The 17,214-nt window shown below is 37.5% G+C and overlaps 1 protein-coding gene across 2 annotated transcripts in view; it reads left to right on the forward strand.

Moving 5' to 3' along the window:
* Positions 1–1,311: 1,311 nt before the first annotated feature.
* The window catches only part of adam10a (ADAM metallopeptidase domain 10a), a 64,554-nt gene continuing 48,651 nt past the window's right edge, over positions 1,312–17,214 (forward strand). For both annotated transcript variants that reach the window (XM_079587469.1, XM_079587470.1), the window contains exon 1: positions 1,312–1,565. In XM_079587469.1, the coding sequence (XP_079443595.1) occupies positions 1,499–1,565 (67 nt within the window). In that variant the 5' untranslated portion in view covers positions 1,312–1,498. The remainder of the gene's footprint in view (positions 1,566–17,214) is intronic.

Raw genomic sequence — 17,214 nt, forward strand, 5'->3', positions numbered from 1 at the left:
TGTAACAGCCTTCAAAATTAAGACAACTTTGAAAATCTTTTTTTATACTTTTGTTAGTTAAATAAACGTTAAAAACAATTAACAAATCACATTCTTGATTTGATTGCATTTTACAAAATAATAACAATTGATAATAACAAATGTGGGATTGTAAAAAAGAAAAGAAAATAATAATAATGTGCTCTAAACCATAGCTCTGGTTTAGAGCCTATCTTACATCGTCTGCAGCCCTTTATGGATTTCCTCTATAATGTACCAGTATGTTAAGTTCTCACTGTTACATTTTTTAAAGTCTCTGCCTTGCTTATGTTAGCCCACTTTTTGTTCTTTAATTTGTTTTATTTTGTTAGTTTGTTTTGTTGTTATTGATTTGTGCGTATAATTTATTTTGAAAGACTATATTATGTTAAAAACATGATAAAATAGGCCTATATAAAAAAAGAATGTGTCGATTTTTTAGTTTTTTCCTGATAACTGTCACGCAAAGTTAATCTACACGTGATGGATTAATGTAATCTTTCGTGGATTTAGAATTTCTCCTCACCACATACCGTGGTCACGTGTGAAAGATTGTACGTCTGTGTCTTTCATGGAAATTTTATGTGACATATTCAACATCAAACCCATCTAGAAATGGTTCTATCCACCGCACGGTGGCAACGTTGAGCTAGATATTGTTTCCAAATAATTATTCTTCGCACCTATAACGTGTATATATTGTATACCGTCCAACTGTTAATTGTGGACAAATTTGTCCCCAAAAGTGAGTTAAATCTGATAAAACCTAAATTTTGGGACGTTCTAGTTTTTAAAAAAAAATACGTAAAATGAAGTGTAGCTGTGTAGGCTATGTATATTTGCACAAAAAATGCAAACAACAACAACAACAACCAATTGTTTCTGTTAGGGATTGGGTCGGTCTATTTATTTATAATTAGCTGTGCGTAAAACAGTAGAAGTCTATGGAATGCTTGCATTCATATCGAGGTGCTTAGCTGTGGCTGAGTAAAATACAAGATGATTGTTTCTTGGTTTTCAGATTCAGTGCAAAGTAAAGGAAGAAAACTCTATGGCAGGATCCATAGATAAACGAGCATGGCCACTCGTTTTCAAGTATTTATTTAGGCTATTAACATACAAACTATAGCCTACATAAAAACAGTCAAATACGTATTTAGCATAAGGATCTCAAAGAACCACAACTAATGTTAATTATAGTTTAAAATAGCTGTCATTCTCCTCCAATATAATGAATTCCATTATGTTCTACAAAGTCTCGATACAAAAGCGTTCATGTAGACATCCTTTCATGTCCTCGAGTGGGCGTGGTTTACGCTCTGCCTGCGCCTGACGTCAGGCCGTTAGAGACAAGCTCGGAGCCGAGGCCGCACAGCAGCAGCATCCGTCACACAAACACAAAACACTCACCGAGGGCGACTGCGCCTTTAAGACCCGCAAAACTAACAATCAAACCAGCCTCGGTGTCAATGTGCGAGCGATGAATTTACTCGATATGGTTTTGTTCAAACTCTTGATGCTGTTATACTGCTTAAGCGACACCAAAGGTAAGTGTGTTTTGCTTTAGTTCTGGAAAAAGTGACGGTTAATCGGATTGTGCTTTAGCTGAAGTGAGCTATATGGGAGGGGTGAGCATAGAGAGACTGAGCGTGAGTGCGGAAGTGAAACTAAACACTAATAAAAGGCAACTTTTACTGTTAAACACGTGGAATTTCAGGTCTATTCGCATTTTAATATTTGACAGTGTGCCGAGGAGTTTTCAAAATGACTTTGATTTGGATATTTTAGGAGAATGGCAATAAATGTCCTAGCTAGCGTTCTGTCAATGGGAGCCCAGCTAGCTAACTTGACGAGTGTATTCATTCACATTAGAGTAATCAGAATGGAGACAGATGATGAATTCGTTCAGTTTATACGTTTCTGTTCTGTTTGCCTTCTTGGTTTGTTATTTCAGAAGTGCGTTGTCGAGTGTTTGTCAGAAAAAAAAGTGCGAAATGAAAGACTCTAACGTACACACCTTTCCTGTAATCATTTTCACTCAAGAGACGAGGTCAACTCAGTGCTGGTACTTGTCTAGTTCACTTGTTTTACAAACGTATGTGTGAGATTTTACGATAAATAAAAAAAGCTATCAAAAAGTAAAAAATAAAAATGAAAAAATCAACCTTTGACAACCTTTACGCTCTACAATGTATTCAGTCCACGATTAGAGTTTGGGTTGGGATTAGTCTGTACTAGTATCTAACTATAATAATCATTGTTTACCAACAATAGAACAATCCCTTTAGCTAGCTGGATAAGCATGGCTGTGTGTGGTCACTGGTCAGGCAACAGAGCTGCTGCAGACTCTTCAAATAATTAATTACACCACACGTTTACATAAGGTGAAGTTCAGAATCAGATTTCTGCTGAAACATACCTTGCCCTTGCTGTCTGACAGAAAATTATGAGATTAGATGAGTGCTTGTGAATGTTATCTCTGTGTTTCCTCATATTTTAGTTGTCTGCCACTTCTTCACAACCAGGCTTTCTAGGGCTGCTGAAGATAACTAATTCTGAAGAAGTGTGTTTAAAAGATGAATTCACTCCAGAATTAAAATATTTACTTACCCCCATGTCATCCAAGATGTTCATGTCTTTCTTTCTTCAGTCAAAAATGTATTTAGGTTTTTGAGGAAAACATATTCCAGGAATTTTCTCCATATAGTGTACTTCATCAGGGATCAACGGGTCGAAAGGTCGCTCGTGACGTAGGCGGAAGCGAGAAAGTGGGAAGAACTCCATCTCATTTTCTCCTCCTTCAAAATTGTCATATCATTGTTTTACCTTTTTTTTTTAAAGGGCGTTGGACTTAGTCTTTGCACATTTGCTTTGTAAACATTGGGTCGCAATTTGGACCTTCGACCTGTTGGTCTCCGTTGAAGTCCACAGTATATGGAGAAAAATCCTGGAATGTTTTCCTCGAAAACCTTAATTTCTTTTCGATTGAAGAAAGGAAAACATGAACATCTTGGATGACATGGGGGTGAGTAAATTATCAGGAAATTGTAATTCTGGAGTGATCTAATCTTTTAAGTGTAGCTAGTAATTGCATGTACTAGCAATGGCCTGATTTATCAGGATGGAATGCGGTGCATTGAATGCATTCCTTTATTAGTCAGCTTTCTTGGCAGTTTTGTTTTGTTATGGGATCTGTTTTTGGTTCAACTGAGTTTGTTGCTATGGGATTTGATGTTTTCTAATGTATTTGCTGTTCATTTAGTTCTTATTTAACTTGGCTAAAGAGTAAAGACATACACTTCTGCAATATTCCCCTTTGTTGTCTCTAATCGCCTAGATCCCGATGGTGTCTCACATGCTCCGTGATCTTTGAGATATGCAGTTTTCTTACATCTCCCATGAAATGTATTTATTCATGTATGTGGAAAAAGGAAAGCTTCATTCTCAAGTGTATTTTCAAGCCATTTTAGATTAATTTAGTTTAAGTTTAATTAACCTATATATATTTGGGCCACATCACTGTGTATAAAGGTAGGGTAGTCAATTTCTTTTACCAACAATTTTTGTTATACTGGTTGAAACTCTTCACATCCTGATAGCAATCAATAATAGATCTGGTCTAAATATTAAAACATGTACACTTCTGTGGAAGTCTGTGGCGAATGCAATGATAAGATCTCCTACCTGCCTGTCAACATACGTTTGCAACTTCTGTGCACCCTGCTCACGCAGACATCACATGTCATCGGCAAGTTACGCAAAGCTACGCAGAGCTGTGGACAGACAGTCACTGAGTGCTGCAAACAAACAGCAACCGCCTTTTACAGTTCCTGCTTAACCAAAACAATAAGCTGCTGCGTTCATGCTAGGTCGTAACCGTAATTACAAGATGGCAACCTGTGTGACGTTCTACCCGGAGCTGTTCACGTCCTCAGACTCAGATTTATGCGTTTCTATGTCAACACTGCAGCACAGGTGGTAAAAGTAAGAGCTCTGCAAGTTGTTTACGTTCATTATTATTATGTTATGTTATGTGCTTTGAGACATGAGGTAATATAACACCGTCTCTCATGACGCTTTGCAGGAGGCGTGGCTTTGGGTAACTCTGAAGGGAGGGTGGGATGGGATCTCAAGCTTTCAAAGCTATAGCTTGCTGCTAGCCTCTCCGAAATTGCCTACCCTACCTTTTAAATGTTTAGTATCCATTTTGACATTGCTCTTTGTTGCTTTTGTTAGCCAGCTGTGAAAACAATTGCATAAAAAGCTTTGCTGACATCCCTTTTGGCTCAGATATCAACTCAAACATGTTATTGTGTGCCTGCAACATCAACCGCAGGCATCAGTGAGCTGTTTTCCATCAGCATTTTGAGTTTTTATTTTATTTTTTACATACAGTGAATAAAGACTGAAGGTAACAAATATGGTTGGGATCAGTATGTAGTGTCGTCTGTTTGAGATTAATGGTGTCTCTGTGTACTGAGGCAAGTTGATGAATATTACACCATCCACCCAGTGATGAAATGTCTTGTTGAGCAACTTGACTAAACTACGCATAACACAAACGGTTTTGTAGGCCAGTTTGCAATGTGACGTGATTTTTGGTTGTTTTCTTGTGGTTAGCTTTTTCTCCAACTTGCTAGATGGATTATCCCAAAAAGATGTCTTATTATGTGCCCAGGGTCTAGCATTAAAAGTCACTAGTGAAAATTGGCGTATGCAAGTAAATAAAACTTAATCTGATTCTGTTTTTGTTGTAGTGAGTGGAGAGCTAAAAGCAATTTCTACCTTAGGGGAAAATTTACTGTCTGGTTTTTATATCTATAGGTTACCTAAAGCTTTTTATTGTTCCCCAGAACTCAGTGTGGCTGCACATACACGGAAAATTCCTCACATTTAACCACAAAAACAAAAATATGCAGTGCAAAATCTTAATGTGCTTGTGACGGATGCACTGTAAGAATGTAAGGCTACAGGATATTTTTGGCAATACTGCAAAACAGTGGAAAAATTCCAGACAGATATGAATAGCCTATCATGTTTTATTTCTGGCAATAAATAAATAATAATAATTCTGGAATCGGGACAGGTGCTTCAGAACGAAAAAGATATTGTTGAGACGAGTGACTTTATCGGACGAACAGAACACAGGTTTTCAGAGGAAACAGGTTCCTCGCCAGTGGCATGACGACAATGGCCTTTCATGTAATAACAGGATAAGCTTTTGAATGGAGCATTGAAATTGAGGAAAAAATGTGAATTGGTGTTAGAGGGTTTATTTACAATTCAGATTATTTAATTTTTTCAGATAAGTTTTAAGAAACACCATGCGTTATGTAAATTTATATGGTATTTGTAGTAGGGACTTATTTTATCTAAAGCTTGTTTTGCTTATACTAGCCTAATTTGCAAAATTAGCAAATTGCACATCTTAAAAAAGACTATGCATTTTTATATTTTGTACGTTTAACTTTGGTGCTATTTTTTACCAAAGGCTGGATATGAGTAATGAATAATTGAAAGCAGTTGACTGATAACCCTCCTTTCTCCGACCAGTGCAATCATAATTATATTTTTAAAGATTTGCTTTCTTTTATAAGCTATTTTTGGTTTGGAGATGTGTATCATGGGAATGTGGTCATCATGTAAATTTATGTCACCACTAAACTGCATGTGTCTCGTAAATATTAATCAAAGCAGCCTAATCTATTGTAAAAAATAATATACTTGCAATACAAACTTTTAAATAGCCTAATAGTTTAAAAAGTAAAAACTTTAAAAAATAAAAAGTTATAATTGGAATTCATAAATTGACAATAAACATCAACATCTTTAAGAGGAAATAAACCCTTAAAATCTGCCTATTTAGTTGTTGTGTAGATGCCCATTTTCTTTAGACGTTTTCTAATGTTTTCAGTTCTGTGATTTGTGGTCCAGCTGTGAAGTTACAAAGGACCAAGCCATAGCAAATCAATGTGAGACTAATTTCAAATGACAGGAAAACTGACAAATCATATTGTCCCTCTAAATATGTTTCAACTCAATAAACACAATAAAACAAAAAATGAACACAATAAAACATTTTTGATAGAGCAATTTGGTGCAGAAAGCCAAAGATTTTGAAAGTATTTAAGTTTAACCCAAGTAATTACGATAATTAGCGATACCACATGACAGCATCAACCAAGAAGCTAAAGCTTTTCTGCTGGAAATGGTTGCTGTTTGGTTAAGTGATTTGAAATCGAATAGGTCACGAGCCAAACAAGTTTATTCTGGCCGCCACTGCTATTGTTTTATACAGAACGTTACACTTTATTTGAGAAATTTTGCAGAATAACTCAATCTGTAAATTTACCAACTCCTACCATAATGCACATTTGCTCTAATTCTGCATAAGTAAAATTTTCCCAAATCATAAGATTATTATGGTCTGTTTCATTAATTTCAAGTATCTTCGAGTTCTGTTTATCACAGACCTTACTCATAAATTGAAAAAGCTCCATTATAAAACCCTATAGGAAGATCTCGAGAAAACCAGTGGCAAATGAATCTTCCGGGTTTTGACGTCATCCCTGCAGCACTCTGAGCTGTGTTCTCCCCTCTGTTCTGGCAGAAGAGGAGGCACACATACACAGGCTCATGGAGGCCTGCCCACAATGATGTGATGAACAAACACCTTATTTTCTCATGTTTTTTAACTCATGTTTTCACAGAAAGTCGATCCTTTGATTGTGAACCACACGGTTGCGTTTTGAGATAACAAGCCAAAATGACACACCCACTAGAAATGATAACTTTATTTAATATCACTTCCTTTCAGGCTGCATGGGTGTCCCTCCCTATCTGTTTTCTCTTTTCAGTTCCCAAAAACCTTACAGTCAGCAGATTATGCCCATTACTCATAACTGTTTGATATTTCATTATTTACTTGGTAAAGGGATTCCAAGAGGCTTTACCAACTAGAGAAGTTTTTGATCCATAGATTTTCTATTGTGACATCTGGTGTTCGTGACATCTGGTGTTCGTGACCCAAAGTGTATGAGACAGTTCCATCCTCTACAAAATAATACTTTCCCAATGTCGGTTATGAACTTGAAGTGCTGTTCAGTAGACCAATGTATTTTTAAGATGGGGAATGCCGTTTGCAATATAGGTTAATTACAAAAATAATAGCAATGTTTTTAGCTGTCAAAGGAAGACCACACTACACTTTCTTTTGTCTTTCTTTTGCCCTTTATTTGATTAGTGTAGTTTATTTGCTTTTGTATTGAGGGGACCAAAGCAGCAATGAGTCATTAAAAAGAGTCATTTTGACACTCTTACACTAAGGATATTCTTATAATCAACAAACAGGATGTGTATAAGCCAATAGAGAGTCAGTTTACTGTATCATACAGCACAAGAGATTATTTGTGCTCAATGTGAACCTAAAAGAATGGCATGTGACTAAGAGTGTGCTTTAATTTGTATTTAAAACCTTGAGAGACAATTCATGTAAGTGGAAAAAAAATTAAACTTATTTTAAGTTTTTAAAACACTGTGCCACGAACGAGACGCTGAAAAAGACACAAAAGACAAGCTCAATGGTCAAATATGTCTGTTTAATGCATGTTATTGTTTACATGTAAAAAAGAAAAGGCAGAGCAGTGTAATACAAAAACACTCTGTATGACAGCCTCATAGTCTTTGAGTTGCTGCTACTCGGTACAGAGTGATTCCATTCAGTTTGGCTTCATTTCTGTTGTTGCAGGCTGCAAACCTCAAAGCTGTGCGTAACCAGCAGGAAATGAAATATGGTCCTGAATATCAGCACAGCTGTTTACCTGCAGTCTTGTGCCTGCAGCCAAGTAGTTGAGCTGATATTCAAAACAACTGCACTCCTGCTTATGTTGGATTGCTTAAATATATAAATATAATATAAGAGAGAATTTTGTGCATCTCTTTGTATCATATTAGGCTATATATATTGGCAATTTGGCATTATATATTGACAATTGGCCATAAGAGATCTGGAAGAGATCCATTAAAAACCTGTCGACCGCTAATGTGAAGTATTCAAATAAATACAGTGCTAATGTTAAATACGAAGTAATATTTTTAAATAATCTCTTTTGTAAAGGACTTTTCACGTTTTTTCCAGAGTCATAAACTTTATTGCACTATGAATATGTAATTGTAAGCTATGATAGTGTTTTCCAGCAGATGTTGCTAAATATATCTCTTTACAGTAGTTTCTATGGCATTTGTCCGATGATTGGCATGTGTCTGTCTATAAATAGTGCTACATATATAATCCGATTACTGTTCCTCTTACCAATTTCACTCTGAGCGATGTTAACAAACAGATGGGTTAGCATCTCTTTTCTCGCCCTGCCCTGTGTCCTTATGATAAGACCCAGTCTGGTGTTCACACCTCAAACCTTTATAGTATATTTGACTTTTTTAAAAACTCTTATCCAGGACTGTTTGAGTTCTGCACCGTAAAGATAGGTCAGATAGACCTTTAATTGTGTTCCTGGGACAAATTGCCAGTCCCTTTTTGCCACAGTATCACTTTCAGCCAGCTCAAGCTTTTTGTGAAGTGGAGTTTATTTGGGTGCTGAGTTCCCAGGCTCACTTACTTGAAAATAAGTGTTGTTTTCCCCCCCTAAGTTGACAGAAATGAAGAGGAGAGCATATTTCCAGTGGTTTGGTTCAGCTCGTCTTAAACATGCATTAAGTGTAGTCCAGATCTTGGCATGAGAAGAAACAATGCATCTCTATGCTATTAAACACCCACCATCGAATGCCCACAGCTCGGGCAAAACAAAAGCTGATTTGTGTCAAATCTTCTGCCATGCCTGTCTGACCAGTAGTAACTGTAATTCTTTTTGTGCTTTGAATAGCTAAGTCTGGGTTTGCAACTTTGCATTTTGTAATTTGTCATGCCTATAACCTCTTAGCCTATATGATGTTGACTGTAGGAACATGAGTGTAAAGGTCACTGGCCCCTCACACAGACTCTGAATCATGAGCAAAGCTGTTGCCACTTCCTTTAATTTTCTGTCCTGTGCACCGCCCAGTTCAACTTCATGCTTCAGTGTTTAGTTATACAAATTTAATTTAAGTGACATACTGATTGTATTTTTGATGGAATGTTTCATCCTGCATTCATCTTGTGTCCTTGATCAAATTTTTTTTCAGTCAGTGTTGGTGGCAATATAAAATTCACATAAGCTGATGATGTTCTAAAATAGTACACTTTTTTTTATTATGGTGTTGGCTGGGCTGAGAAATCGAGTTTTTATGCATCAGTCAGCAGTGTGTTCAAGATTGGTGGTACATTCAAAACGAAAACTCAAAGCTCTTAGTGACCTTTCTATATGTGCAAACAATGGAGAGGAAACTGGTTGTTTGCGTTTATTCTTTTTTCCCCGCAAAACTTTAGTGATCCGAACAGACGTTTTCATTATTTACATTTTGTGTTTTTGAATGTTAGCCTATAGAATTAGTCTTTTACCTCGAACGGATCATGCAAAGAGTGTGTAAGAGAACATAACTGTTTTCAACATTGATTAGAATAAGAAATGTTTTTGAGCTTCATATTAGCTTGATTTCTGTAAGATCACAATCTGCAGCATGAAGCTTCAGTTCAAGCATGAAGTTGAACTGGGCGGTGCACAGGACAGAAAATTAAAGGAAGTGGCAACAGCTTGGCTCATGATTCAGAGTCTGTGTGAGGGGCCAGTGACCTTTACACTCATGTTCCTACAGTCAACATCATATAAGAGGTTATAGGCATGACAGATACAGTACGATTAAAAGTGAGAGTAAAGATTTTGACATTGCAAAATATTTATATTTCAAAAATACATAATGTTTTCCAGAAAAATATTAAGGAACATAACTGTTTTCAACATTGATTAGAATAAGAAATGTTTTTGAGCTCCATATTAGCTTGATTTATGTAAGATCACAATGACACTGAAGTCATTTTTGCCAAAACCAACCCCAAAAGTTGAACAGTATGTGCTGTGCTATTCTGGGGACTTTACAATGCAGAATCTATGATGTTGTTGGTCAATTTGTATGATTTCTTATATGATAATTTTATGACTTATTTGATCATTTAAAGGAATTACTCGCGTTGTAGATTTAGACCAAATACTCCCTGATGGATGATAGGGTTTATATTATGGAGGCAGTAACCACTCAAATATGAGTGGCTCAGTTTAACAAAACGGAGTTCAGCTGATTATAGAAGTGGTGGCTGCTATAAAAGATGTGTAATCACAGGCTGCCACAAGTAGTGTGGTTTAGTAACTTAAGCCCCTTTCACACAGCACGTTGATCCCGGGAAATTGCCGTAAAATTGCTAGAGTGCCTTCTGTGTGAACGCAAACGCGTCCCGGGATCCATGCTGGGATGGGGAACATTGCCGGGATCAGTCCCGGAACGCACCCTGTGTGAACAAAAAAAGCCAGGACCAATGCAGTAAGGGGTGTGTCGTGGTGATGACGCACGTGCGTGCCATCGCACACCCAGTGGTTCTACTGGGGAGTACTATGGACTCGACTTCGTGTAGAAATGACATTGAGTAGCATAACTGACATCTGACAGGAGTTATTAACACATCCTGACGTCACCTGTCTTTACGGGATGTGTGTGAACGGACTCATAGATTCCGGAAAATCACTGGCAGTGTGAATGAACCAAAATCAAACGATCCCGGGACAGATCCCGGGACAAATCCCGGGACACATTATCCGTGTATTTTACGAAATCTCTGTGTGAAAGGGGCTTTAAAGACTTAGAAAAATATACGTTTTCGATACCACTGGAAAAACTACTATAGATATTTTTTATCATAATTTTTTTTCAACCATGTTGTTGCAATAGCTTTCACACAGCATAGTATTGAAGCTTGTTTCAGCCAGAGGGAAAAATAAAAGAGGTAATTTTTATCTCACAATTCTGACTTTTTTTCTCACAATTGCGAGTTTACATCTCACAATTCTGACTTTTTTTTCTCAGAATTGCATTTTTATATCTCGCAATTATGACTTTATAATACGCATTTGGTAGATATAAAGTCAGAAATGCATGATATAAATGTCTGTTTAACTCTTAACTCGCAAAATCTAAAACAATTCCAAGTTTATATCTCACAATTCGGAGAAAAGATGTCAGAGATAGGCTATAAACTCGCAATTATGCAAAAATCACGCAATTCTGACTTAATATCTCGCAATTCTGACTTTATAACATGCAATTGAGACTTTATTTCACGCAATTCTGACTTTATATCTCGCAGGCAGTTCTGATAAATAAAGTCAGAATTGCGAGATATAAACTCGCAATTGTGAGATAAAAAGTCGCAATTATTTTTTCAAATGTTTTATTCTGTGGCAGAAACAAGCTTCCATAGCGTAGGGAGGCTTTATTTGAAACTTTAAACTAAATTTACAAAAAAGACAAGTAGCTAAACAGTCAGTAATAATATAGGAGATCAACAAATTGCAAACGATAGCATTAGTAAATACAATAGATAATAGAGACAAAGGAAATAAACATGGCTTTATGGAAAATAACATGGAAATAAACAAGTTTTTCAGCTGGGTCTAACAGTATTTAGGTAAGAAGAACTACAGAAATTAAAGTGATCAAATGTAAAGTGACACCGGATAGCCTAGTCTTTATTGTAAAAATAAAATACAGATTAATGCTTACAATTCAATTTACAAAAAAAAAATTGGTCAAGAGCAGTCGATATTTTGTTCTTTGATTAACATAACAGACAGCAGCAGGTTTATTAGGCTTCTGTCACTTTAAGAACTTTTGCACAGATCCAATACTGTTACACAACATGCGTTTTCAACTATTTAACTGACTGTGTTCACCTAAATACTCCCCAAGATGGGAATTTTGATGTCATTTTGTTTGTATTTGACCGTTTAAGTGCCATATGCCACGAAAAAGAACGAAATTTGGTAATGTTTCAATGGCGACTTTATATGCGTGCCACTTTTATAGATCAGTTGTACGCACATTTTTGGTGTGAGGCGAGCACAAAACCTGCAGGATTGAGAAAATGAACAACACTGTAACAGTATTCCATCGGAGTGAGTGAGATGACTCGGAGGCGAGTGTGTTTCAATTTGCGTCGGAGAGAAGAGAGTGTGAAAACGCGCAGCTGCCATTGTTGTTCAGGCCTTCCACTCGTCTCATCCAGTGGTGCCGTGCGTTACTTCTGACAGCTCTGCGGTTATCTTTGTGTGGGAGTCCACCGCTTTTGTCCTCACATGTGGGGTAATTTAGGCAGAAATGAGGCAGCTATTGTTTGTGCTTGTACAAAAGTGCTCAGTGTCTGCCCTCCTTTCACAGAGTTATGCCTTTCTCTCTGTCTGTGCATTTCTCATTTACCCTGAAATATGTTGTCATCTATAATTCTGTCTGTTCCGGCCTATTCCAGGAATGCCTGTGCTCTTAATATAGTGTTGATTTACTCCCAATTATCATGACTTTGTCAGTGCAGCAGAATTGATCTAAATGAAAACCTTGTGTTGTCAGTAGGGCTGCACGATTTTGAGAAAAAACCTAATTGCGTTTTTTCTGACATATTGCGATTGCGGTGCGATTTTCGATTTTTGCGTTCGATACTTTTAAGTGCATAAAACCTAAAATTATGAATAAAATGTGTTGTTACTTCGACACAGAGGGTTAAATAAACTACATACATAGTGATTGAGGTAATGAGATTGTTTGATGCTTCGTGATTATTAAATACCTGAACCAAAATACCAAAGAATAAGAAGACATAATGGAAATTAACTTAAACACTTGGTCATTTGTTTTTAAATTCTTTAACACTGAAAAATAGAAAATGAATTCTTATTAGATTTAGATTTACAATTAGAAAAACAAAATAATTCTGTAGTCCACTGCCATTTACTGAACATGAAACTGTTATATTGCACACATTTTAAAATAAGAGTAATAATATAATAAAATAAAATAAGTAATAAAATAATAGAATTACGGTGAAAAAACGATACAACACAGACTCATATCAACAAAAATACTAGGCCATCTTGGTCAATGTTTCAGAAAAGTTAAAATGAGAAGAGTTACAGTGTTTCCTTTAGGATTTTTTTTAGCAGTGGGGAAAGGTCTGTACAATAGGGGTGTAACGGTACATGTATTCGTACCGGACCGTTTCGGTACAGCACTTTCGGTACGGTGCACATGTGCACCGAATGCAATCTTTCACGTAAATTAGGCTAGTTTTGTGTGCGGAACATACGTCAATTCCGAGTTTCCACACGAACATATTAAGTGTCGGAAGTCTCCGCATTGCACTGATTAAATCTGATTAATCGTTTTTGTGATTCAAATACATGTAAAATATTACCATTACATCTGTCTTCCTGTGTGCGGAAATTTGTTTATGTTGCTGTGACAACGAAACACGTGCACGCGCGCCTGTGTTAAGAGCGCTTGTAGCTCCGTGCGCGCTGATGTACTCATCTGTGGACATTTCTGAATGCCTTTCTGTTAAAAGCAGGCTTTCCACACAAACAAACGTACATGTGTCATTAGTATGAGAAAAAAAAATGGATTTTAACTCTCGGGTCGGGCTCGGACATAAATATCGCATAAATAAAGATCACCACATACACGGCACACTCGCTTTAGCCCAGCCTCTCGCTAGCTAGCGTCATGGCCAATATTGGTTTGAGAGTATTTTATTTAGTGGAGAACTTTGCAGCAGTATTTTATTTCTTATTCTTTTTTTATTTTATATCTTTTTTATTTATTAGCCTAATGTTATATTTTATTAAATAGTGTGTTTAAAAAAAGTGTAAACAAATTGTTAAAAAAAAGTTTATAGTAAACAACCAGCAGTTTAATGTTTTGCATTTCTATCCCTTACTGTACCGAAAATGAACCGAACCGTGACTTTAAAACCGAGGTACGTACCGAACCGTGATTTTTGCGTACCGTTACACCCCTACTGTCCAAACAACAAACACCCCTGATGCTGAGCGTAGCCTATGCTTGCTAAATGGTACCCCTGGAGCCTGTTCCTTAAATCTGTTTACACCTATAAAATAATTTTAAAAAATGAGTGATGTGAGGGATTATTGATTGTCAAACAATCTTTTGGGTGCCCGCAGCCCGCTCGCAGTGTGAAGCGCGTGTCTGCGATATTTATACCCGTTCGCAGTGTGAAGCGCGTATCCGCGCTATTCTCCGACTCCGACATGCCCGCTCGCGGTGTGTTTTTACGCTTGTCCGCGCTATTCTCCGACATGCCCGCTCGCGGTGTGTTTTTACGCTTGTCCGCGCTATTCTCCGACATGCCCGCTCGCGGTGTTCTTTATCAATCAACCAAAGCCGGTCGCGGGGGCGCCGCCCTCGCCATCTTTCCATTCACTTCAATTTTGCTATTTAACCAGAGCGAATGAGACGAGTGCGTCACGTGTGGTGTTTGTCAACGCGCCTTTGGAGAGAAGTGAAAGTGACCGCTCGGCTAGTATCGATACTTCGGGAAATTAGTATTGGTACCGTTCAGATATTTCAGTATTTTTGACAACACTAGTGTTAGCTGCTTTGCTGCTGACAGAAAGCCGGAGCACTGCATACAACCTTGTTTCCATTGCCATTTCTAATTGGCCAGCAAGCCAGGAACGCGAGATTCGACCATTTTGATTGGCTAATAGGTTTGTCACTCAAATGTCAGAGGCGGGGGAAAAAACCTCAGACTCCTGAAGTTAGGTTATTGCGGGAGTTAAAACCTCAACATCGATGCGATAAAGGTTAATCGTGCAGCCCTACAACCTAGATACTTTGTTTACATGCTTTACCCACTTCTCTGGTCTCCCTCCTCTAGAGCCTGTCATATGAACAACCAGCCAATAATAATACTAATTTTACTCTGAGTCTGAGATTATATTTCGTGCTAATGCTATATGTTTGTTGTTGTTTATCCATGAAGACAATGCAACATTCATACCCAAGAAATTACTAATACGCAGCCCATTTAACTAATTTTACCTAGTGTAAAAACTTTTGAACTTTTGCTTTATTCAGGTCCACAGCTGAATATCGGGGCAGAAAATGCTAATCTTAAGTGGACTGACTCACCTCTCTGCCTTAGCTAATAGAGCAAAATTGGACCTTTTACTTCTGATGAAACATAATTTCCCTATCATTACACCTTTATGCTTCTCCGCAAAGGTTCACTGGCTGACTCTAGTTTTAGGTTACAGGGCTAAGGATGAGCGAGCAAATTACTCGTTTTTTTTTTTTAAAGCAAAGTGCCAAGTTGCTATAGAAACAATGTTGAAAATGAGTAGTTGTCTATTAGTCCATAGATATAAATGTCCTTGCCTCTCAAGACACATAATTTGACAGTGTTCTTCTTTTTCTTATTAACTTCTAAAATTTGTGAGAGCCTTCATAGACAAGTCATTATAGGCTGACTGCAGCTTAAAATAACTTCAAGGGTCTCTTTGAGGATTCATGGACTTCATCTGTCTGCAAACTAATGCTATGCTTCATGTCTTTCCATGCTTTGACTAGGGCTGGGCGATATACCGGGAGAAACGATTAACCGGTAGAAATTTGTCAACCGGTAGAGATTTTGGAGTCTTCTCTATCGCGGTTACGCTCTCGTGATTTTGCTGTGCTGTGCCGCCACAAAAGTTTATATGCATGCGTTTTTAACCATTGCGGTTTAAAAACAAGTAATTTTAAACTGTTGAAGCACATTAGGCAGTGAAAGAGAACTAATTTTGCTATATGCGCGACGTGTGCTGTCAGAGAGACTTTCTAAATTTGCTGTCTATGATCCTAAAGTGATAGCAGCATGATGAATCTGCTGCCGTCGGTCATTAATGTTAATCAAAGAACAAAAGAGAGAAAATCTCTCACTATCTTTCTTATGCTATGTTTACAGGGAAACGATCTGAAGAGAAAGCGCAAAAGTGGCGTGACGAGCATTATAGGGGGGAAATCTGCGTGCATATGGTGACGCACAAGACGCAAAAGAAACCGATTTGGCCTAGATCGATTATAAAATGGCAAAGGCTGGGTTAAAAAAAAATATTTTGTATAATTTTTTATGCGCAGCTTGTCAGTGAAGCACAGCTCTGTGATCAGTAGTAAATGCTGCTCTATCTCGAATCACTGCGAGTTTGAGTCGCTTCTAATGTGCATTTGAAAAAGCAACACACGTCAAACATCTTTTCTTAAAAGAGAGGCTTTTATGAACCTCTTGTCCAACAAAAGACAACATTTAAAGATACAATATGTTTTTTGTTATGTTTTTTCGCCGCTGGGGGTCGCTAACCTCTTACAATAACAAAGGCGTAGATCGATGACGCAGTGTTAAGCTGAATGATGGGACTTGCTGTCATGCTGAGGGATCTAATAATGTTTATGGATGAGTGAAAACATTCATGTTTTTAACATTACTGTGGTATGATTATGAAGCAGATCGTGATTTCTAATAAGAGACAGATATATTTTATGTGTTAGTTTGTTTGCTATATGAGACCTTAGCACTAGCAGTAAGCTAGATCAACATTAGAATAACATGATCATATTCTAATAATTCGTTACATTTATATAGGCTAGCGCTTTTCTGGGTACTCAAAGTGCTTTACATATGGAAGGGGGAATCTCCTCAACCACCACCAATGTGCAGCATCCACCTGGATGATGTGACGGCAGCCATACTGCACCAGAACGCCCACCACACACCAGCTTGGGCTTTGGTGGGGAGGAGACAGAGTGATGAAGCCAATCAGCACCTCGGTTTAACATCTCATCCGACTGAGGGAATACATTCTTTACTAAAGGCTACGTCGATTACCATTGAAGTATAAATATACTTTCAAGAAAATACCCGAGAAGGCTTGAAGAACTCCGATTAAACCATATATTGACGTAGCCGTGTGTTTATTAGTCATGTTTCATCAATCAAAGCTGTTTATTCAGCTACAGCGATAGTAAGATGCCCAATGGGATTTCCTGGAACGAAGTGCTTTATCATACTTCTGCGGGCGTATTTGGAGTTTCATGCGCAAGGGTGCCATTTGGCTTTCAGATGGAACAGCATTTGCTACTGAGCACAGAGCCGTGCTTCACTGACAAGCTGCGCGTAAAAAAATGCAGCCTTTGCGTGCGGTTTAATTTCTTAGCTTGAAGTTTTTC

This window comes from Phoxinus phoxinus, assembly GCF_949152265.1.
Source record: "Phoxinus phoxinus genome assembly, chromosome: 2".
Classification (NCBI taxonomy): domain Eukaryota; kingdom Metazoa; phylum Chordata; class Actinopteri; order Cypriniformes; family Leuciscidae; genus Phoxinus; species Phoxinus phoxinus.